Source organism: Ranitomeya variabilis, chromosome 1 (genome assembly GCF_051348905.1).
Source record: "Ranitomeya variabilis isolate aRanVar5 chromosome 1, aRanVar5.hap1, whole genome shotgun sequence".
NCBI classification, from domain to species: Eukaryota; Metazoa; Chordata; class Amphibia; order Anura; family Dendrobatidae; genus Ranitomeya; species Ranitomeya variabilis.
Window position 1 is genome coordinate 69858268 of NC_135232.1, and position 24192 is coordinate 69882459.

Here is a 24192-nt window from a genome sequence, read left to right on the forward strand (position 1 = left end):
GTTGTTCTGTTCCACGGAAAAGAAATATGACTTGTTACATGCATTTAATCAGCAATTAGTGAGACGATGGATCAGGCTAATTCATCTCATCTCTGCCCATAGACGTGAACCCCAATTTATCTGGAGGATTTTCAGATGCCATTGTGCTTGGTGCATCACCATGAATCCTGCCAGTATGGAATTTTTTTTTATGGTTCTCAGTTACTATGTAAAACATGGAAAATGATCATGTCATGCAAAGTGGGGTAGAAAAAATGTACTCGCCTGTAAATTTCTATCCAGTCAACTGGATAAAAATCCATTCAGATACTTCTCAGTGAAACCTATTTAGAGAAGCTTTATGCCCATCTACAATGTCTTCATAAGTCGCCCTCCCCTCCTAGTCGTCCCAGGATTTCTAAACCGCAGTTTCCATATTTTTGTGTTACCTCAAAAACGAATAGGGACTAGACCGTATACAATCAGAAAAAAAATATATATAAAATGCTCCCCTCTCCCACACACCCCTCATTGTTTGTTAATGGAGCTGTATTGTTTGTGTCTTTCAGATTGTCCTTTTATTCCGGCCATTCCTCTTTCTCCATGTACTGCATGCTCTTCCTCGCAGTAAGTATATTTGGGGGTTACCGTACTTATCACCTTGCAGTTTTATATACATCTGTTACAATATGGGGCACATTAAAGCCAGTGACCCACTATAAGGGTATGGCCAGAGGGAGTGGGTGGTGAAAGCTATATTTTGTCGAGTTACAACACGACCGCTCCATCTGTCCCTACCAAGGCTGTGGAGTCGGTAAACCAAACCTCAGACTCCCATGACACCGACTCTGACTCCACAGGCCTGGTCCCTACCCTCGTACCTGCAGGTGGAGTCTGAGCTCATCGGTATCACTACTAGTAGTGCTGGCAGGATGCCCGTCCGGCCAAGATCCCTGCTGCAAATGTAGGCTCGGCTCAGATCAAGGAACTGTTAAGACCCCCGGACAAAATGACATTCAGTATCCAAATAACAGCACAAGACAATGCCCACATTGATGCAGTTACACCACCCAAATAATGAATTGGGATCTATATATTCAGTTAAGACCTGAGTGTCATACACCAGTCTTCATTAATTTGGTGTGTATTATTCATGCAGGCTGTTCATTTAAAAGACGCTCCACTTAACATGCACCTAATTATCAGTGGTGTGTGCTGCCCAGAAAGGTTACTCCATTTAGGAACTACTACTAAACATGTTGGGTGGGTTACCATCCTACATCCCATCTGCATGCATCTCCGCTCATTTTGGCAGAGCTGTCCAAAATTAAATTTTTGGGCCACTTCATGTTACACAAAAATTCTGACATTTGAAGACTTACAGAATTTTATTTCTGCAGTCCTAATATTTAGAGAAATGAACCCCATTTTTGCCTTCATGTTACGTACTAGGACAGATAAAGCAGCTCTACAGGGCGAGGACTAGTGATGAGCGAGTATACTCGTTGCTCAAGTTTTTCCCGAGCATGCTAGGGTGACCTCCGAGTATTTGAGTGCTCGGAGATTTAGTTTTCATCGCGGCAGCTGAATGATTTACAGCTACTAGCCAGTCTGAGTACATGTGGGGATTCCCTAGCAACCAGGCAACCCCCACATGTCCTCAGCCTGGCTAATAACTGTAAATCATTCAGCTGCCATGATGAAAACTGCTCGGAAATTTAGTCAAATACTCGGAGGTCACCCGAGTATGCTCGGAAAAACCCGAGCAACGAGTACACTCGCTCATCACTAGTTCATTACAATAATGGGATCTGGCAAATGTCTACAATCATTAGATTTTTTATATTATTACATTTGTTTCCAATATTACTGTCAGCGCTTATTAAATGTTAGGCTTAGACTTTGCAGCGTCTGTAGGATGCAACCACACACCACAATATCATTTTCCTTGTGGCGAGATTGAAATTCAAGTCAGTTCTCCATCTTTGTATATAACCCAGAGATTGTGCGCTGGCACATGGTATTCTGCTGACTTTTACTAAAAATGTAATTTTCATGTGCTGTGAGTTTTTTGTGGCATTATTTAAATTATTAAGATCCATACAGGCAGAGGGTGAATGAGAATAGTAACGTGACAGATGATCACACAAGGAACCCATAACCCCTCCATACACACCCCTCAAAAATTCCAGTCCTCATCCATCTCTTTAGGTCTCAGTCTGTCCCTGTAGTCAGCATCTGCTGCACCAATATTTTTGCTTGACGCTGAACCATGAAACTATAGTATTTGCCAACTATTATTCTAGAACGACTCTTTTACGCATCCGCATGTCACTATTCAAGTAGACAGTGATTGACGGACAGTTGCGGGATTTCCGGAACCAAACGTGACGGTCTCATAAGCATATATGACTGAAGCTTGGGTTTGAGACCTACGGGCAGTATGAGATGGATGAACCCACCATAATGCTCATGCACACAACTTTCTGTGTGACGGTACGGCTCCTTAATCATAACTAGTGATGAGTGAGCATGCTCTTGTGCTAATAGTGTCTTCGGTGTGCTCGAAAAATATGATAGCGTCCCCGAAGCTGGACGAGAGCCACAATATGCTAAACAAACAGGAAATCGCTGCATGGGTTGTGCCTGTTAAACAACCGTGAGACGTGCAGCCGCAGGGACATGAACATATTTTTCGAGCATGGCGAAGACACTCTGTTAGCAATTGAGCATGCTCAGATAACATGTTCTCTCATCACTAATCATAACCAAACTGGTAAAATTATAATGCCGCTATAAGCTCTTTTATATCCTGACCGGAGAAGAACAGCCTGTCGTAGATGAGTGTAGTCCAATGCAAGCGACTGCGGCACCATTCATCCCATGCACATGGTCATTGCCTTACCTTCTATGAGCATTAGCGATAACTATACGGAATTTCTGTGGAGCTCAGCTTAACTGTGTGCGGTACAGATACTTAGAGAAACAAAGAAAAAGCAGCGCTCGCCATTTCTTAGAAAAGAAGAAAATCTTTTATTCCAATTTACTGGGACATGCATGCAGTAATGGGGGGGTGCACGAGGAGTTGTGTCCATGGCTCTTCCTGCACCCCCTGCTTACTGCACATATGTCCCAGTAAATTGGAATAAAGACTGTGGAGAAACCGGGGGTCAGCTAGCCAAAACCGCATTGACCAGGAATCATCCCACCGAACGCCTGCTCTCTTTTCACAGTAAGGCCACATGTACACATTCAGTATTTGGTGAGTTTTTTTTACCTCAGTATTTGTAAGCCAAAACCAGGAGTAGGTGAAAAATGCAGAAGTGATGACGTGTTTCTATTATACTTTTCCTCTGATTGTTCCACTCCTGGTTTTGGCTTACAAATACTGAGGTAAAAAACTCACCAAATACTCAATGTGTGCACGTGGCCTAAGCGTAATAGTACTCAGAAACTGTTTTACTCTCACCCTGTGTTCTCTAAGGGATGGGGAGAGCTGTTTTCTCTTCATTTCTCTAAGTGTCTACAAATAGGTAAAGCTGCCCAGACACATGACGATTCTCCCATCGGTTGATGTCAGGGGAAAGCAGGATCAGGCATGTACTTGCCCAATCCTTTTTATCCAGACACGTCTGGCAGTTACACTCTCATTTCTTCCGTTCACGCTCGATCACACCAGGCGTGGATGTACACACAGGACGGAATAGCTGTTGGCATTTAGCCATAAGATGTTGAACAAATCTGTCCCCAGCACCTTCTACCATAATCACTCACATGCCAATTAGTTCAAGGAGATTTTTCTTCCCTTCCTCTTGCAGCTGTATCTTCAGGCCAGGATGAAAGGACACTGGGCCCGGCTATTACGTCCCACCATTCAGTTTGCTCTGGTTGCTGTGTCCATCTACGTCGGCCTGTCAAGGGTTTCTGACTATAAGCATCACTGGAGCGACGTGCTGACCGGACTCATCCAAGGAGCCATTGTTGCTGTTCTTATTGTAAGTAAAACCACCAGAAACTCTTGTTTATTAACCAAATATAATTACGATAAGGTAATTAGTGAGCCAGAGTCTTATGTCCTGTTATTAATACTGGAGAAGCTAAGCGTGCATGGATGTATATTCCTTAGGCCAGGGGTGGGCAATTCATTTTTCAGAGTAGCCACATGAGTGACCGTTGTGGAGGCCGAACGAAAAGGCTGAAAATAATTCTGTGCAATATATGTGATACAATTAATATGAAATTAATAAGCAGAAAAATGCTAACCTCACCCGATATTCAGCATGAGCCCCCTATATACAGTATGAGCCCCACACAGCACCCTATATACAGTATGAGCCCCACAACCTCCAATATACAGTGAGCCCCACACAGCCCCCTATATACAGCATGAGCCCCACACAGCCCCCTATATACAGCATGAGCCCCACAAAGCCCCCTATATACAGTATGAGCTCCACAACCTCCAATATACAGTGAGCCCCACACAGCCCCCTATATACAGTATGAGCCCCACAACCTCCAATATACAGTGAGCCCCACACCGCCCCCTATATACAGTATGAGCCCCACAACCTCCAATATACAGTGAGCCCCACACAGCCCCCTATATACAGCATGAGCCCCACACAGCCCCCTATATACAGCATGAGCCCCACAAAGCCCCCTATATACAGTATGAGCTCCACAACCTCCAATATACAGTGAGCCCCACACAGCCCACTATATACAGTATGAGCGCCACATAGCCTCCTCTATACTTGTAAACATCCTATACATATGAAAAATATAACACATACTCGCCTCACTCCCTCTGATAGACAGCGGATGTCATGAACTCATTTAATCTCATCAGCAGTGTAAGTCTTCTTTCACATTTCCGTCGGTAGACGGCCGTCACAAAGCGTCGGCGCGACGTACCGACAGATGTTTGGGAAATAGTGGATAACGTGTGCAGCGGATGCAGTGTTTCAATGGGTCTGCTGTCCGGAAAGGTAAAGTGTAAAATCCCGGGGAGGAGAGAGAGATTTCCGGCCGGGCATGCTCCGTAGGAAACACAGGATCCAACGTACAGAAAAACGTTCCCTTGAACGTTTTTAGCAGACGATGGTCCGCCAAAATGCACAGGATCCAGTGCACGACGGACATAACGTGTGCCCATACGTCGCGAATTCAAGTCAATGGGAAAAAACAGGATCCTGCATACAAATTTGCAGGATCCTGTTTTTTCACTAACTGATGTACTTCGACATGTGGAGAAATACGGAAGTGTGAAAGAGGCCTTAGATGCTGATTGGTGGAAGAAGGAGCTGACTGCCTCATCCTCCATCAATGTATTCAATGCTGTCTGCATCCTGAGGATGTGAATAGAGGTGGCAGGTGAGGACATGGTGCTACCAGTAGGCAAATATTTCAGCCCTTTAGCTGTCTTGGAACAGCCAGAAAGCCGTATGTGGCACGCAGGACACACAACCACGATTGTCTACATTGTAAGTACTTAAGCTTTCCTGCTAATGGGACACGTTTATAGAAATGTAAGATAGCAGCAGTTCCCCTTCCAAAAAGCAACCTTTCAAGTAGCCAATACCAGGTCAGATAGTCATTCCTTGTAGAGGTCACAGCAGGACAGATTTGGGATGAATCACTAACACTGCAATGGTCGACCATCAGTATTTGTTTACCAGTCTGCAGCAATGTTGTGTCAAGGTTGACACAAGACTACGATTGTACAGTGCCTTCCGTGCTGCGGTCAGTGATCGGCTGCTGTAGTCTCACGTCAAGCACAAGTTAGTATGGAAGCTCATGAAGACGATCGAGTGCACTCAGGCTGAGGGCTCACGCAGACCTATGTGCAAGTCTGTCAGCGCTGGATTGGCCATGGGTCTCCCAACCAGAGCAGGACAGCCTCATAAATACAGGGAACGGTCACGCTCTAGCTGGGAGAGACGAGGCCGGTCTGTGCACTGTGGTTCGAGGTTTGACCTAACTCCACACACGTCTGTATGAGCCCCTAACCAGCGATGACTTAAAGCTGTAATCTGGATCCTAATGGTAGCAGTAAGAGGACAACTGGCCGGAGCAGCGGAGACAGAGTCAGTGCGGCAGGGAGACAGCGCATGTACCACATTTGCGCAACTCACAATTGCGACGTCATAAAGCTAGTGATGAGCGAGCATGCTCGTGTGCTAGACTATCTTCAAGCGTGATCAAATAATATGTACGAGTCGCTATAGCTGCATGTCTTAAGGCTGTTCGACAGATGCAACACATGCAGCCACAGTGACTCGAACATAGAGTACCTTCGGCATGCTAGAATACTATTGGCAAATGAGCATGCTCAGATAACACCTCATCACTAGTGACTCGCCGCGGCTCCGCACTCAGTAAGTGAAGCTGGGGCCGTACACCCAGATTCAGTGCACATGCCCAGGACGCTGCTCGTCACTGCACAAGCGGGGGATTACAGAGAAAATTTCTGTGACGTCAGGCCCGTACTGCAGATCAATCAGTGTGTGGATAAGATGACGAGACTGTGACTGAAACCAACAGAAGCCCACCCCTATGACTAAAAGACAAGGGTAGAACATAACTATACAAAGTGATTTTTTTGGAATGACTACTGCTCCGTTTTGCTTGAAAACAACGTGTTACTGGCACATCACCAACACCACATTGGGGCCAGTTTAATAGTGAATAATTACATGATGGGATCCCTTTAAATACCCAATAAATGAAGAATCAGGATATTCCTGTATATGTGATGGCCCTGCCCTTACCTTAGTTTACGGTTACTCAATTAAATAAGATCTGGAGTTCTCTCCTTTTTCATGAAACATATCTGGTAGTGAGGTTTTATTATGTGTCCGATGGAGCTTCATATGGTCAGCGCCGGCTGGAGATGACGAGGGTCCTATGTGGGGGCTTAAGGGTAGGTGCACACGTTCAGGATTTTTTGCTTTTTTTCGCTATAAAAACGCGATAAAATCGTGAAAAAAACGCTTACATATGCCTCCCATTATTTTCAGTGTATTCCGTATATCTTGTGCAAATGTTGCATTTTTTCCGCGAAAAAAATCGCATTGTAGAAAAAAAGCAACATGTTCATTAAATTGCGGAATCGCGGTGATTCCGCACACATAGGAATGCATTGATCTGCTTACTTCCCGCATGGGGCTGTGCACACCATGTGGGAAGTAAGCAGATCATGTGCGGTTGGTACCCAGGGTGGAGGAGAGGAGACTTTCCTCCACGGACTGGGCACCATATAATTGGTAAAAAAAAAAAATTCAAATAAAAAATAGTGATATACTCACCTTCTGATGGCCCCGGAGTCTTCCCGCCTCTCATCGGTGCATGCTCACTCTTCCGTTCCTATAGATGCTCTGTGTGAAGGATCTGCGATGACGTCGCGGTCATGTGACCGTGACGTCGCGGACATGTGACCACGACGTCATCGCAGGTCCTACACACAAAGCAACAGCTGAGGAGATCGGGGGCCATCAGAGGGTGATTATAACCTTTTTTTATTTTTTTATTATTTTTAACATTATATCTTTTTACTATTGATGCTGCATAGGCTGCATCTATAGTAAAAAGTTGGTCACACTTGTCACGCACTATGTTTGACAAGTGTGACCAACCTGTCAATTAGTTTTCCAAGTGATGCTACAGATCGCTTGGAAAACTTTAGCATTCTGCAAGCTAATTACGCTTGCAAAATGCTAAAAAAAAGTGGAAAAAAACGGGAAAAAAAACGCAAAAAGAAGCATGTGGATTTCTTACAGATAATTTCCGGTTTTCTTCAGGAAACTTCTGCAAGAAATCCTGAAGCGTGCACATACCCTAATGGTTCATTGATCAAAGTGAGGCAGACAATGGAGGGATAATTGCAGAGAATTCCTTACTTGAAGTTACGGCATCTGCTGCTTTCCTTACAGCCTATAATAGGGTGGCTTCTTCCGCACTTATATATTTTTTTTTTTTACTTTTCAGGTCATTTATGTCTCAGATTTTTTCAAAATCAAAAAAAGTGGCTTCAATCAGAAAGAAGAAGATTCGCACACAACCCTGCATGAGACGTCGACCAACGGGAACCACTACGGCAACAGTCACCAGCCATGAAAGCCACTCTTGTCCACAATGAAAATTATATACTGCTTTTTTTTTCTCCTCACAGTATTAAGAGTTTAATCTCTTAATCCCTGTTAATTAGCCTTTAACCCTGTTAATGCTGGAGAGGCTAATCCTGCATGGCACTCTAGCACTTAAGCCTTTAAATTGCACCCGTCTCGTATGTACCACTCAAGCAGCCAATTTGGGGGCCTAAACCGATATGAGAACGCAGCAGCATCTGGGATCGCCAGGAAAATGCTGCATCCTCGTGTCTGAACAAGGATCACAAAGAGGCTGCCGAACCCTTCTATAAGCAACATGTGCAATGTACAGCTGCTGCTATTCCTGTTGGATGCCCACTTTGTATATAGTTATAAAGAACACCTTTTATGTATATGTTATAGCTTTAAATAAAACATTGTTTTAATAGGGATTTTACAAGATTAGAAAAACATGGCTGCCCCCCCCCCCCCTCTAAAAGAAAAGTGCCCTAAAGGTTGTGTGCGGTACTGCAGCTCATCATTCACTTGATGTAAGACCAGGTATGGTGTCGTTTCTGCGAGAAAGCAGCTCTGTTTTTCTAACTCTCTGGAACCCAAATCTTTATAAAGGCTCGGTTCAGGCTGGTGGTTTTCCCTTAGGGGGTTCCAATATTTCTAAAATATCAGAACCTGAAATGGAAACCTGGCAGACCCATATATAAGTTATTAGGGTCTGCAGTGGCTCAGATATGAAGACCCTAGTCTGCACCGAACCTTATCACCTATACAAATGAGAATGTAAAATTGAAATTGTACATTTTTTTTAATTAAAATAGTGTGGAAACAGTATGTACAAACTTGTATTATATCGCTTTGCTCGAACGTTGCTTGTTCTGCAAACGTATAACACCGAAACATTAAAAAAAGTTTATAGCAAACATCTGGCCTTTGTGAACTCTGTTGTCCAAGGAGCTTATGCTCCAGATGGGAACTGCGTCCTTCCGCCATCATCTTCGGATCCGGTCCACTATAGGTACAGACTGGCAGCAAACACTATGTCCCTTTTTATCTTTGTAATTCCTAAAAGAGAAGAATAATAATAGCATTAATGAATGTCGCCTCGTAAACTGCAGTCTAAAAAGGAACAGGCCAAGTCTTCACCGGAAAGCTCTAAATTGACACAATATTCTTACAACTGTCAAAGGAATCCACGTTCTCACCCCGCACTGAGAAGGTGGAGTCGTGAGAAGAGTCTGGTAATTATATTTTGGAAATAACTTTTCAGAGTACACGAGATGTGAGGTCTGACGGCTACACCCAGCAATTACAACACATTTTTAAGTTGGTCGGGGGTTTTCAGCCATAATGGAAATTGTCTCCACTGTTTCAGCTCTTGTAACTTTAGCGATTATACAGTCTGCATTGTATTCTGTCAGCACAGACGGTAGATCGCTCATTCTCCAGGTGAACGGTCTGGTCTGCGAGGAAGACATGGGTCGTTCAGCCAACAATTATCTGCTCTGACTTCCGCCCAGACGGGCATGTACGCTCACGAGTCCTCTGGGCCAAGCCTTGCCGTTTGATGCCATTTCACTGCATATTATGTGCACAATTATAACCAATTGTCTGTATACCAAAAACACAAGTCAGCATCTGTTTGTGGGGAGGAAAGGATGAGATGAAGACCCAAAACTACAACATCCAATCCATGCCACTGCTCCTGTCAAATTGCGTACAGGCATAAATGAGGCAGCCTCTCCGTTCCGGGTATGAAAGCTATTATGGGTTGATTAATTTTGTGCAAAATCAAAGATGCTCTTTTTGTCTCTTTACCTTTTTTTGCACCTTTTTAGAGCACATTTAAAATGCTGCACATTAGTCTAACAGTGCAATAATTAAAATTACACACATTTTGTACACTAGTAGGATAGTGGAGTACAACTGCACAAAAAAAATATAGCTTCATTTCAAAAATTTGCATATGAGAAATGACAGTGTGGCCGTGGTTTTGGTTATCCAGGTGGTTTAGTGAAAAAAACAAACAAGTAAAGTTAACTTAAAGGGGTGTTTTCAGGTTATTAAATTGCTTTAGTAGAAGTTAGAAAAAGCAAGTCAATTGCGAACTTGCTTATTTTCATGGTGTCTATCTGCTTTTATTTCCCTGTTGTGAGTTTTTGTCTTGCACAGTGTACAGCTGGTTTTCAAGGAGCTTGCCTACCAGAGCCAAGTGTGCACCATAGTTAGATTCCAGGAGAGGAGTCAGCTCTCTTCAGCCCATTATTCCATTTATTTCTAAACACAAGTTACCTTCTCATCTCCATCGCTGTTAGTTTATGAGTAGGGATGAGCGATTAGCTTCCGATAACTCCTTATCCGAATAGCTATATCGCTTACCGAATAGCTGCATTGGGAACCTGGATACCTGGAGCGCTCCCGACAATCAGCTGTCCTGCGACGCAGTACCACGTGTTGTGGCTGAGTGACAGTCACAACACATGCACCCGCCATCGACAGCTTCAGGGGTAGTTCTCCTAATAAGGGCTCGTTCTCCTAATAAGGGCTCGTTCTCCTAATAAGGGCTCGTTCTCCTAATAAGGGCTCTCACTGTCAGGAGCTGGGTGCTTGTTCAAAGTCCCCGTTATTTCTATAAATATAGTGATAACATTGGAGACTCTGAAGAAACACTGACAGACCATTAATGTGTAATGGTGATATGCAGAACGAGGGGCATCCCAAGGTACCAGGATGTAAGGAGACTGTAGAGCTCAGAGCTACTTGAGAGGGAACTTGGGGAGTTTCCCTTAACTTAACAAAAAAAAAAAAGCACATTCAGTAATAAGGCACAAACATGAGTGAACCATTTTCACTCTAACAAAAATCACAAATCGTGACTAATCTTATCCTACTTCAAAATCAATGGCTGTCAAAAATCCATCTAAAAGGGGAAGAGACAAGAGCATCTTTGATTTTATGCAAAATTAATCAGCCCACAAGCGCCATTTTAAAGAATTTGCTCCCAACAATAGAAACGAATAGCACAAAACACACAAAAAAGCTGAAATATTACAATGAACAAGGACGTGGAGCCCCTCACCCTTTATCTAGCCATGTAATGGGGTAGTACACTGATGTCTTTACCATTAACATCAGACTAGGATAACATAAGGTGGATGATGATTACACTACAGGGAAAGGTTTCTGATGTGGACATAAAGCCCCAAATACTGGATGGAGTAATGTCCTGAGCCGGCAGCGATGCTCTGCGGGGCCCCAGCTCTGTTATTCTAGTACATCAGTGAAGTCCTGGACTATGATGTGTCTCCCATTCAGCGGGGTCACAGGTCCTGCTTTGTTCTTCCATTTCTAATGAGATGCTCACATTGTGCATCTGCGTCTCACATAAAGGAACACACAGAAACCGCGAGGTCAGACAATCTTTCCCAGTGAAAAACCCTTTCTGCACACGAGTTCAATAATAATGATGCCTTACTAAAGGCTTATTCCCATCTTCACAAATGGGGATTTTTGGATGGTGCTTGTAAAAACAAACTTTTGCAATTTACTGCTCATTAAAATTTGAAGCTGTTGTAGAGATACTAACACTTTTCGTTTGGTAACAGACGGGTTTCCTTGGAGACCGACCACTGCTGTTAAGACAGCAGGAGAGGCTTAGTGTTCACAAGCTCTTTTCTGTTGAACATGTTTGCACTGTTGCAGCGCGGTGTAAAGGTACCGTCACACTCAGCGACGCTGCGGCGATATAGACAACGAGCCGACCTAAACTAGATCGCTGGAGCGTCGCTGTTTAGGTCGCTGTAGAGACGTCAAACACAGCAACTCCAGAACGATGCAGGAGCGATCCAGTGACGTAACGGCGACTCACTTCTCGTTCTCGCTGGTTGTTAGCTCCATGTCAAACAGCCGGAGTGTACCGACTGGCTAGAAGGAGACGCTGCGACGCCCCCTATGCTCGTTGCTGGCGTCGTTGCTTTTGATGTCAAACATGACGATACACGCCAACCTGGCGACGAAATAAAGTTCTGGACTTCTAGCTCCGACCAGCGATGGCACAGCGGGATCCAGATCGCTGCTGCGTGTCTAACACAACAGGATCGCTATCCAGGACGCTGCAACGTCACGGATTGTTGTCGTTCTCTTTGCAAAGTTGCTGAGTGTGACGGTACCTTAACCTACTAATCCTGACCAGCTTCAGTGCTGTGTTTACAAGCTTGACTGCAGCGGTGGTCGGACTCCTAAGCAACAAGCTGTAAAGAAAAGTGTTAATATCTTAAGAATGCCTGCAAATTGTAATAAATAGTAAATTGCGCGTTGCTGATATTTACATGCACTACCCAGCACTACCCAACAATAACCCTTTTAAAGTCCCGAAGCTGCAGCACCAGAACCAGGCTTCCATGGCCGTATTTCGGTGTGGGCACTTACCTTCTGCAAACTTGTTCTCCAGTTCTGTATTTCCGATGGCTTTGGCAGCCTGACACATCTGACGCAGTAATTCTTCCAGACGCCTCATACAACGAATAATACTACCTAGAAGACAAGCCCCAAATATCAGCACGTGGCCCCGAAAATTGGGAAGATCCACCAACCTACTCGAGTATCGCTTTAAATAAATTAATTATTCGGTCCTAGAAAATGTTTCTGAGGAAAACCCCCCTTCCCCATTCTGTCTATAGGGAAACCCTCTCCCCCACTTTGTCTATATGGAAACCCTCTCCCCCCATTCTGTCTATAGGGAAACTCTGTCCCCACCATTCTGTCTGTAGGGAAACTCCCTCCCCCCATTCTGTCTATAGGGAAACCCTCTCCCCCCATTCTGTCTATAGGGCACAAGGTTCGGCTTCTCATCAGATATATCGATGTTGTGAAGAACGATGTCAGTTTCTGTGGCAGCAACACACAACTGTCTGCACCATGTGGGGGACGCGTCGAACGCTCGGATTCCTACAGCCCAAGTCATTAGAGCACAGAGGTCACGCTGAGAATAAGCGGGAAGGAGCCTTTATTCTTATAGATCAAGAGCGGGGTCAGTACAGAAGCAGACGGTAATGTGTATCCACAGAGGGCAAGAAACTCCCCAGAGCCGTGGGAGTCGCTCATAACCAGGAGAAAAATTAAGAGTACTTAAGAGTTTTAGGAAATGTGCTTGTATTAAAATATTATGGCCCTGATTAATCATTGCCTTCATTTTTCTATTTGCGCCGTTTATTTATTTATTTTTTTTTTAAAGGGGTAATGTGAAGACAAAGTAATTTTCAATCTAAATGGTTATTTAGTGCCATAATTTTAACTATTTTCTAATATACCAGCATTAATAATTCTCTACCATTTCCTCTTACCCATTAACTGCTTTTCTATTTTTTTCCCCTTACTTCCTTTTTGATGACTCTTCGTTTGAAAATCCCAGTGCATGCTGGGATACTCAAGTCATCATCAGGGGGCACAGGCTGTGGTCACTGCTGCAGCCCCTGCCCTGAATCTAAGAGTCCAGTGACGCTAGATTCATGGGCTGAGTCAGTTCCTGCGCTGTCACTGTGCCATGTGCACAATTACAACAGAGCGCTCTGTTGCCGGCTTAGATCAGTAGGAACGAGCCAGCAACAGAGCGCGTTCTCAGAACACCCAGTGTGCAGAGACCAGTGCTGACCCCTGCAAGTGAAATCACTGGTCTCTGTATGCCACGTCTCTGTATACCACCGTTTGCTAAAAATCGATATTTTGACAGCAAGATAATGGACGTGCTGTGGATTGAAAATTCATGCCGTGAATGGGGAATTGATAAACTCATTTATTCATATTGGACTGTACTTGACTGCGGAATCCGCAACGTGGCTGGTTTTACTAACAAATATGAAATATTGTCCAATATCAACCACAATACAGAAATCTTAAAAGTGAATAGATCAACGTATTTTTGCCACCTAATCTGAGAGCCGCATAATGTAAAGAAAGATATCGGATTCCAGCGATGTGTCACTTACTGGGCTGCTTGCCACTGTTTTAATAAAATCACTGTTATAGGAGCAGGAGATAATCACTAAAGGACTAGTAAACCTGATGCCATGGAGTTGTCCATATTCATGAGCACTGTATAACCCAGCTCCCATTGCTGATCGGGCAGTTTTCTGACTATGCACAGTGTACACAGAAAGCTGCCTATCAGTGTTGTGGGTGGGGTTAGACAGCACTCAGCATTCAGAGGAACTTGGTAGATCTGCAAGACAAAAGCGCAAAAGCGATTTTATCAAAATGGCAGCAAGCAGCTCAGTAAGTGATACATCTCTGGAATCAGGGTCTCTATATCTTCAGAAAGATTCTCTAACATCTAAAAGCACATTCCGGTAAATATAAATGATCACATATCCATTGGATAGTTGTTGAGTTGGCGTGGCCCCCAGGGGACTAGGGTGGCAGTAACACTGTACCACTAACTTTGAATGGAGTTCCCGATGTGCGCGCCATTCTATTGCCTCTTCATTCTATTTTACTTGATTGGGGTCTAGCAGCAAAATCAAAACGAAGGAGGTGAGACCCAGGACCCTCACTAACCTAACAATTTTCCGTGATGACCGGGATACCCCTTTGCTACTTTCATACATTTAGTAGATCTTGTGTAAAGTTTGTAGATGCTTAATGTCTAAAGACCCTCATACGTGAAACACGGATACCCTTGTCACTGGTAAAGCAGAGGATTTCGGTTTTGCAGCCGTATTACAATATGTTACATATGTTAAAGTCAGTTTCCGGCAGTTATATCCTGTAGTCGTCCATTCTATGTATGTCATCTTACCTTCAAAAACATCTGTCATTTTACAAATCTGAGCAAAGGTTGCCCCATTGGCCCATGTGTAGACCACATCCATGAGATTAGGGCGGAAAGTACCAAGATACGTCTCTTCATCGATTTCTAACTTCGCTTCTGCCGAGACTTTTGCAATCCTCCGGGCTGTTTCCTGTCCAGACGGTTAAATCCATTAATCACCATTCCATGCCTTACTAACTATACCATGTACACAGCGCAGGATAAAGTAATGTCACCAGTCAGACGCAGAGCAGACACCGCAGTGAGGACACGGAGGATCTGAGCTCATGCACAAGCTGCAGACAAGACGCTACATGTTACCTTGTGTCTCACGCTGTACGCTACAAAAAACAATTCTGCTATTTCCTGAAATTATGCAATTTCTTTGGTTATAGAGCTTCTAGAGCTTATTGTTTACCTGCATTTGTCTGAGAGGTCCGGCCAGTTGTTCTGTCAGTTTGGGCATTTCACTCGACTAAAACAAAGAAAAAACAAAACAAAAACACAAATCAAACGGCATTTCTAGTTTTGGATGAAAAGCTAGACTTCTGCAAATACGTTTACTTTTTATTATTCCAAAGCATAGAAAAATGAGGCACGTATCACAGCTACTATGCAGGCTTATGCGTCTCCATGGTAACAGACTACAAACAAACCACATGTAGTCTGATTCTGCAGTCATAACCATCACAGCTACTATGCAGACTTATGTGTCTCCATGGTAACAGACTACAAACAAACCACATGTAGTCTGTCTCCATGGTAACAGACTACAAACAAACCACATGTAGTCTGATCCTGCAGTCATAACCCCTTCCATCTGTCCATGTATGGACACGTATGCAATAAGTAGGAGACGGACGGGAGCTGTCGGCACAAAACAATAGGAGCACTAATAAAAAAAACCTTTGCGAGGGCGAGCAAGTCCCCATATCAAGTATATCTGCAGAATGACAACATGGTGTGCCCACGAAGGACAACGGCCATGTGCCCAGGCCAAGTATAACAGACATCTTGTACAACCTGTTCATATACCAGGTGCAAGAAATGTGTTTGTCCATTTCTAACTTTCGAGCTTGAAGCTCTATGGCCATGAACCTAACAGACTATAAAGCTGGGTAAGAAATCAGACTCATTACATTGAGAAACGGAATATAGACTTTTTTTTATGGTTACAGTATTGGATATAAAATTGCAATCAAATTATTCACCCCCCCAAATTTGGTTTATTAGTAAAATTTACAAACTTTTGGCGGTAAACCAATGAAACAAGGACAATGTATGTACTTCAACAAAACCAATATAACAAGTGGGTTTTCCAACTTCACCACAAAATGCCACTTTTCCTGCTCACAGAGGATCAGGAATTTACACCTCTTTCATGACAAGCATCTTTAGTACTAAGTAGAGCACCTCTAGCTGTTATGACTTGCTGCAAATGTGATATACAGATGGACACCAGATTCTGGCAGTTTGAGGAATCATAGCAGATTCCTAATGGGTAATGGCCTCCAGATCACTGATATTCTTGGGTTGTCAAGAGAGTGGTCCAAAAAGTGAAGAGATCACTGTTACCTTGCATAAATCAGGAAAAGGAAGCCTACAGATACAAGTAAAAGAAGAGTTCACAGTTAAAGGAACACTGATTATACGAAGACATGGCAGAGAGAGGAAGTGATTACCAGCTCAAGAGTCAAGTGATCAAAAACCCTGGACTGAATCACAAGTCCTACAGTGAGATTTGGTGGCAGCAGACACTGAGGTTCCAGCTTGTAGTGTAAGGCGCTCACTAAATGCTGAAAGTCTCCATGCCCGAAGAGGACACCTTTACTGATCCAAAGGCACAAGAAAAGTAGGATCCAACATACTCAACAGTATACAGAAGTTTTAGGATTCTGTTCTCTGGAGCGATTAAACAAAAGTGGAACTTTTTGTGCCTATGGATCTATCCTGTACTATGTCTAGGGAAAGAAGAATGAAGCACTCATTAAACAGAGCATCCTGTCTACAGTTTAGCATGGCGGTGCCTCCGTGACGCCTGAAGCAAAGCATGGCGGTGCCTCCGTGACGCCTGAAGCGAAGCCTGGCGGTGCCTCCGTGACGCCTGAAGCGAAGCCTGGCGGTGCCTCAGTGACGCCTGAAGCGAAGCCTGACGGTGCCTCCGTGACGCCTGAAGCGAAGCCTGGCGGTGCCTCCGTGACGCCTGAAGCAAAGCCTGGCGGTGCCTCCGTGACGCCTGAAGCAAAGCCTGGCGGTGCCTCCGTGACGCCTGAAGCAAAGCCTGGCGGTGCCTCCGTGACGCCTGAAGCAAAGCCTGGCGGTGCCTCCGTGACGCCTGAAGCAAAGCCTGGCGGTGCCTCCGTGACGCCTGAAGCAAAGCCTGGCGGTGCCTCCGTGACGCCTGAAGCAAAGCCTGGCGGTGCCTCCGTGACGCCTGAAGCAAAGCCTGGCGGTGCCTCCGTGACGCCTGAAGCAAAGCCTGGCGGTGCCTCCGTGACGCCTGAAGCAAAGCATGGCGGTGCCTCCGTGACGCCTGAAGCAAAGCATGGCGGTGCCTCCGTGACGCCTGAAGCAAAGCATGGCGGTGCCTCCGTGACGCCTGAAGCAAAGCATGGCGGTGCCTCCGTGACGCCTGAAGCAAAGCATGGCGGTGCCTCCGTGACGCCTGAAGCAAAGCATGGCGGTGCCTCCGTGACGCCTGAAGCAAAGCATGGCGGTGCCTCCGTGACGCCTGAAGCAAAGCATGGCGGTGCCTCCGTGACGCCTGAAGCAAAGCATGGCGGTGCCTCCGTGACGCCTGAAGCAAAGCATGGCGGTGCCTCCGTGACGCCTGAAGCAAAGCATGGCGGTGCCTCCGTGACGCCTGAAGCAAAGCATGGCGGTGCCTCCGTGACGCCTGAAGCAAAGCATGGCGGTGCCTCCGTGACGCCTGAAGCAAAGCATGGCGGTGCCTCCGTGACGCCTGAAGCAAAGCATGGCGGTGCCTCCGTGACGCCTGAAGCAAAGCATGGCGGTGCCTCCGTGACGCCTGAAGCAAAGCATGGCGGTGCCTCCGTGACGCCTGAAGCAAAGCATGGCGGTGCCTCCTTAATGCTCTGGGGATGCTTTGTTTCTTTTGGCACTGGAAACCTACAGTTTTTGTGGAGGGCGAGATGGAGTCGTTCAAGTATTCGGATTCTTCAATGAAAACATGATGTTTTCTTCAAGGATTTCCAAAGCTTGGGCGTCATTGGACTTTATAAAAGGTCTATGACACCAAGCAAACCTCAGAGTCCCCTAAGGCTTTGTTTAGGAAAAAATCCTGAAAGAAGAACTTGAACCAAATAGAACATTTTTGGTGAGATTTGAGGATGGCGGTCACATCATGTTAACCCAAGACTGTTAATAAACAGGAGGCCATTGTATACGAGTCTTGACGTAGGATTCCTCAGGAACACCACCAGGAGTTGATGTCCGGCTATGTATAACATTTGCAGCAGGTCATAACAGCCAGAGGTGCTCTAATAAGTACTATGAAGGGGATGAATAATCCCGAGACTGCGGTAGTCATTAGGAATGGCATTTTGTGGTGAATTTAGAGAAACCACTTGTTCCATTACTTGTGTTGAGTGATTTACATTGTTCCGGTCTCATTGGTTTATTGTCAACAGCAGAAAGTAAATTTGGCAAAGAAATCTAATCTGCAATGGAGGTTGAATGACTATGTATGTATGTAGTCTGCTCTACACTCTATGGCTGTAACCATACACTCCAGCACTGATTAGCAGACCGGCTGTCGTGGGCACATCACTATGCTGCCAGGTGACAGCGCGGCTCACATGGGCATGAGAGGACCAAGCTTAGTCATCCATAGTCTCCTACTCCTTTCGGGTTACATCTATGGAGGAATGAAGCAGCTGCCTCTCACACCTTCAGTGGCCATCTGTGCTCCGATCCCACTTATTGGACATAACTATCTGATATCCATAGTCTGTAAACTCTGACATACCATAGCCCTGATTGCGTCCCCTCGTACAGTGCAGTACGTCAGTCTGGGCGCCCCTCTGCTCCCGTATACTTCCATGGCGCAGCAACTTCCTCTGGAAAACCAGCTGTCCAAACACGGCACTTAATGAGAAAATGCCCCCGGACTCCAGCTGGACTGTGTGTGATGTGTCCTCAGCAGGGAAGATGAAATGTTTGTTCTCTGCGTGCCCACCCACCTCTCGGGAGCTCACATTTCCACCAGGGGCCCGGTTTTCATTATTAGTCACAGTGACTGCACAGATCCCAAATCTAATGAGACCGGGGGTCGTGTAAACCACAAAAAGGTAAATCGTCAGCTGTTACATCTGTTTCTAAAAGGCCAACAGATAAGTGAGATGCCACAGCTTCCTTCGATTAAACTGCAGTTTCGCTATAAAAAGAAATCAAACTTTTTTCCATTTTGCTAAAAAAAACAAAACGGCACCACTATCAACGACAGGCTAAGTGACTGCTATGGAACGCGAGCTGCGGTGCCGAAAAGCCTTGCCCTCTGCCCAGCACCACCAAGTTCTCCGGATATTCGCTGAATATGTACAGCAAAAGGATCAATCACATGGGCAGAACCCACCGCTAACCCCGCAAGTGCCGGCTGTTGGACCTGGCTCTGATTGCAGAAATGTAATCCCTGGTGAGCAATAAATGGTTAAATGAGGGTGTGGGTGACTCCTCGACACCACTAGACCTCTGCAATGTCATCGAGGCAACCCAATGGGTTAATGGCAGCTGGGGACCCAATTTAGACCTTGGTTACAAAGCCCCAGGTTTCTACGTTAGCCCCTAAGCACCACCCTTGTCCATGGTCGTTGTCTGCAGCTTAACTTCAGTCACTTGAGTGTAAAGTTGTAGACCACTTGAGAGCAACTCTTTTTAAAACCGTCCTGTGCCTATAAAATGAGCTGTAAACCAGGTATAAACCGTGCGGTAATCCAGAAGAAGGTGCTCAAATCCCCGGCAGTGCCCTAACAGAGGAACAAGAAACATTACACAACCCCTGGGTGCACCAGAGAGGTTTCCCATCAGCTCCCAGCCCAGTAGAACACAGGTGAGCCATCCTGGGCCTCCTCCAAGACTGAGTCCCCCCAAATCCCCTTAATACACTGAAATATGCCATTTAAAGGGGTTTTATTTTAAGTTCTCTGACGGACGGTCTAGAAACTGAAACGCACGCAGATGTCTAGACTATTGCACATGAGTTGGGAGATGGCTGTGTACATGGTCTCCTCTCCACTCCACGACACCAAAAAAGGAGGTTTTACACAGCAACTTCTCCTTATTCCTCGTAGCTTAGTGAAACGGAACACAGAATCCACTGCAAATGTAACATTTATATAACTGAAATAAACAACGAGAAGAGCAAACAAATGGGACTTTTCAGTCCTGAGCCGTACAGCCTGGGAACCTAACTTACATTCTCCTGGAACACGAAGCAGCTGAGCAGGGCGGTCGCTTGTTCTGCCGTCAGGTCATTAAAAAGTCCATTAAACATCATCTCGGTAAGGAGCAGCTCGTCAGCACTGGGAGGACACAAAGATCACCGAATTATACACTGCCCTCATCTGCGAAACCTCAACGGCACGTTCTGAAATCACTCATCTTCTACACCAAGTTATAGTATACAATAAAGGGTTAATGCCATCTTTTTAGGTGTACATTTACCATGTGTCTGCAGAAAACAAACAACTTTGCCGTCTTTAAATATTTTGCCCTGTTCTCTCCAAATCTCTAGGTAATAGCTTACTGCTTGCTGTCTGGGCGACCAGCCACTGCTGCAGTCTCGCTTGTAAGCACTGCACGGAGGTTGGGAGTGATTGCAGGAGCAACGCATTATCCCATGATATGTGTCCGGCTTCTGTCCTACTGCCCTTCTGATCATGCAGAGGTAAGGCTGCTGTTTATAGCGGCATGTGGAGCTCACACAGACCAGGAGAGTGGCATAAATGTTCATTAATCATGGGCCGGCGAGGGCTGGACGGCGGGGGGCGAGGGCGAGATATGGGGAGAAACGGACACATGTCTCTGTATGGCGCCTGCAACACATTCTATCTTCTGGCTAATAAGGAGAAACAAGAGTCAAATGAACTAAACAAAAGAGTACCATAAAATTATATTTATTGAAAATTTGTAAGACACTAAAAAACATCATATATAATAGTATTACAAAAGTGAAATAGTGACTACATCATAGTGCGCCAATAGTTCCAGATACATAGGACAGAACTCTAATATCCAAATTATGGTAACTGCAGTTTATATCACATGTGTGACAGCAGTTTATTTGTATGTGTGCTCACATGTGTGAAATAGTGGTAAAAACATCCTCCACTATACAGCACACCATACATAGTCATACCGCATTTACCATATCACAACCAAAGACATAAACGTATTATAGTACAAGGATAAATTACCCATAGATGTCTGTGATGGTCCGTCCTAGTCCTGGATACGTGCCCCGACGCGCGTTTCGCGTTGGTAAGTGACCGCTTCCTCAGGGGGTGTGGCTAATAAGGCATCCCAGCCCATCTTATATAGTGACTGAGTTGATTCATGTGACCATATTATTGATAACCGGTGCGTTAGTGTGAGCCGCAAGAGGACGCCGCCGTCGTATCCAAGCCCTACCCCATGTGACTAGATCCCCGTCACGTGAGCGGGTCGGCGCCACGCCCACAACACGCAACAGGGAATCGCCACCAGGAGATAGGCGCAGAACAGCAAGCAACGTGCACCCGCGCATAAAGTGACAAGTGCTTTGTGCCAACGTAAGTATATCCAGAATAGGATATATAAGTGAACAATATAAATAACAAAGTAAATAACAAATGCTGGGTAACTGCGCATGCGTACAGCACCAGTCTATCGCATGAAAATATCACAACCTGGTGCTCCACCGGACAGCATCCACATACTCCGGAGATTGACAAAGTGAGAACGCGCAGTAACACAGCAAAAATAAGTGAAATACAAAAAATAATAATATACTATAAATATGATGCAAAACCACATTAACACTTGAGCTGACAACATCAAAACACTAAAATATGCTAAAGATATGAATAGACAAACTTTACTGGAGGACATTACATGAAAAAATGGATTCCATAACCTAAATATGAATGCATCATAGTCAGGATCAGTGGGACAAGTCCATACGTTGGTATTTTCCAGACAGGGGAATTTTTGTGCTTCATAACCTCATATAAATCCACCCCAATATTCGGATGTTCACCTCGTCTCAAGGCCTTAGTTATATTCATCCATATTCTGTTCTTACTCCGTCCATTCCCAGTCACGAGAGTCTCATAGACATAATCAAAAGCATAAACACACTAAAAATATGAAAGACAAGAATACCAAATTAAAAACTGACAGGCAGATGGCAAAGAAAAACAGGGTAGGCAATTCCTGGACTCAAATTTTTAGAGGAAAGAAGAAAATCCATGTGTCTCATTAAGGCCATTAGGTGTAAGGGTACCAAGGGTGGTGATCAAGCGACACTCGCGTTGTGCCAAGATACGCTTGATATCACCACCCCTGATACCGCATTGGATATGGTCGATCCCACGTGCCATAAATGATTTGGGATTGCAATCATGATACTGCCTATAGTGGCGTGGTATGGTCTTCAATTTTGATGGATCTATTACCCCTTTTGCCGCCACTATATCACGTACGTGTTCTCGTACACGTGTGCCAAGTCGGCGAGATGTAAGTCCAATATAGACCTTAGGACATCCACATACAGCGTAATATATGACCTGTGTGGTGTTGCACGTAATGTGATGATTCATAGTGAAAATCCTTTCACCATCCACAGATTCAAAAGTGGTAGTACGGCTGATATTGGGACACGATATGCAACCACCACACGGAAAACAGCCCCTAGATGGCCCACTGGATCCAAAATTAAATCCCATACGTTTAGGAACATAGTGGCTGGACACTAGTAAATCCCTCAGATTTTTACTCCTCCTAGCGGTCATGGAGGGGTATTCATGAAGGTATTTGGAGAGTAAAGGATCACTCTTGAGGATACCCCAATGTTTTTGGAGGCAACTCCTCATCGTATTCCACTCTCCATTGAAAGTGGAGATGAACCGTACAATGTCCTGTTGTTCACACTTCTTCTTATTAAAGTTACCTTTAGAGCACAATAGATCATCACGTGAAATAGATTTGGCTCTCAGGTAACCCTTTCTAATGTTCCTGTTGCTGTATCCCCGATTTTGAAATCTAACCTTGAGATCCGCCGCCTGGATCTCAAACTTAGTATCAGAAGAGCAGATCCGCTTCATCCTGAGATGCTGACCAACTGGGATGGCTGAGATGGTACTATAAGGGTGACCCGAGTCCGCATGTAACAGGGAGTTGACCGAGGTGGACTTCCTGAACACATCAGTTTGTAAATTACGTTGACCATCAACCTCAATTTTGATGTCCAGGAAGTCCACATCAATCTTACTCACCTGATACGTTAATTTGATGTTAAGTGAGTTGCTATTCAATTGTTTCATAAATTCATGTAGCGTGTCCTCGGGCCCCTGCCATATAATGAACAGGTCATCGATATAGCGCAGCCAGCACTGCACATGGTCCGCGGCCTGCGGCCCCCCCTCCCCAAAAGTTCCCCTCTCCCAGAACCCCAGAAAGAGGTTTTTAAATTCCCCTCTTCCAGAACCCCAGAAAGAGAACACGTACGTGATATAGTGGCGGCAAAAGGGGTAATAGATCCATCAAAATTGAAGACCATACCACGCCACTATAGGCAGTATCATGATTGCAATCCCAAATCATTTATGGCACGTGGGATCGACCATATCCAATGCGGTATCAGGGGTGGTGATATCAAGCGTATCTTGGCACAACGCGAGTGTCGCTTGATCACCACCCTTGGTACCCTTACACCTAATGGCCTTAATGAGACACATGGATTTTCTTCTTTCCTCTAAAAATTTGAGTCCAGGAATTGCCTACCCTGTTTTTCTTTGCCATCTGCCTGTCAGTTTTTAATTTGGTATTCTTGTCTTTCATATTTTTAGTGTGTTTATGCTTTTGATTATGTCTATGAGACTCTCGTGACTGGGAATGGACGGAGTAAGAACAGAATATGGATGAATATAACTAAGGCCTTGAGACGAGGTGAACATCCGAATATTGGGGTGGATTTATATGAGGTTATGAAGCACAAAAATTCCCCTGTCTGGAAAATACCAACGTATGGACTTGTCCCACTGATCCTGACTATGATGCATTCATATTTAGGTTATGGAATCCATT

The 24192-nt window shown here is 44.9% G+C and overlaps 2 protein-coding genes across 3 annotated transcripts in view; one reads left to right on the top strand and one right to left on the bottom strand.

Moving 5' to 3' along the window:
* The window catches only part of PLPP1 (phospholipid phosphatase 1), a 134195-nt gene extending 125188 nt beyond the window's left edge, over positions 1 to 9007 (top strand). For both annotated transcript variants that reach the window (XM_077285037.1, XM_077285047.1), the window contains exons 4-6: positions 549 to 606; positions 3798 to 3974; positions 7969 to 9007. In XM_077285037.1, the coding sequence (XP_077141152.1) occupies positions 549 to 606; positions 3798 to 3974; positions 7969 to 8097 (364 nt within the window). In that variant the 3' untranslated portion in view covers positions 8098 to 9007. The remainder of the gene's footprint in view (positions 1 to 548; positions 607 to 3797; positions 3975 to 7968) is intronic.
* Positions 8874 to 24192, bottom strand: part of MTREX (Mtr4 exosome RNA helicase) — a 149493-nt gene continuing 134174 nt past the window's right edge. The window contains exons 23-27 of the mRNA XM_077285025.1: positions 20324 to 20429; positions 15308 to 15364; positions 14878 to 15040; positions 12513 to 12617; positions 8874 to 9149 (exon numbers count right to left, since the gene is read on the bottom strand). Of these exons, the coding sequence (XP_077141140.1) occupies positions 9097 to 9149; positions 12513 to 12617; positions 14878 to 15040; positions 15308 to 15364; positions 20324 to 20429 (484 nt within the window). The 3' untranslated portion in view covers positions 8874 to 9096. The remainder of the gene's footprint in view (positions 9150 to 12512; positions 12618 to 14877; positions 15041 to 15307; positions 15365 to 20323; positions 20430 to 24192) is intronic.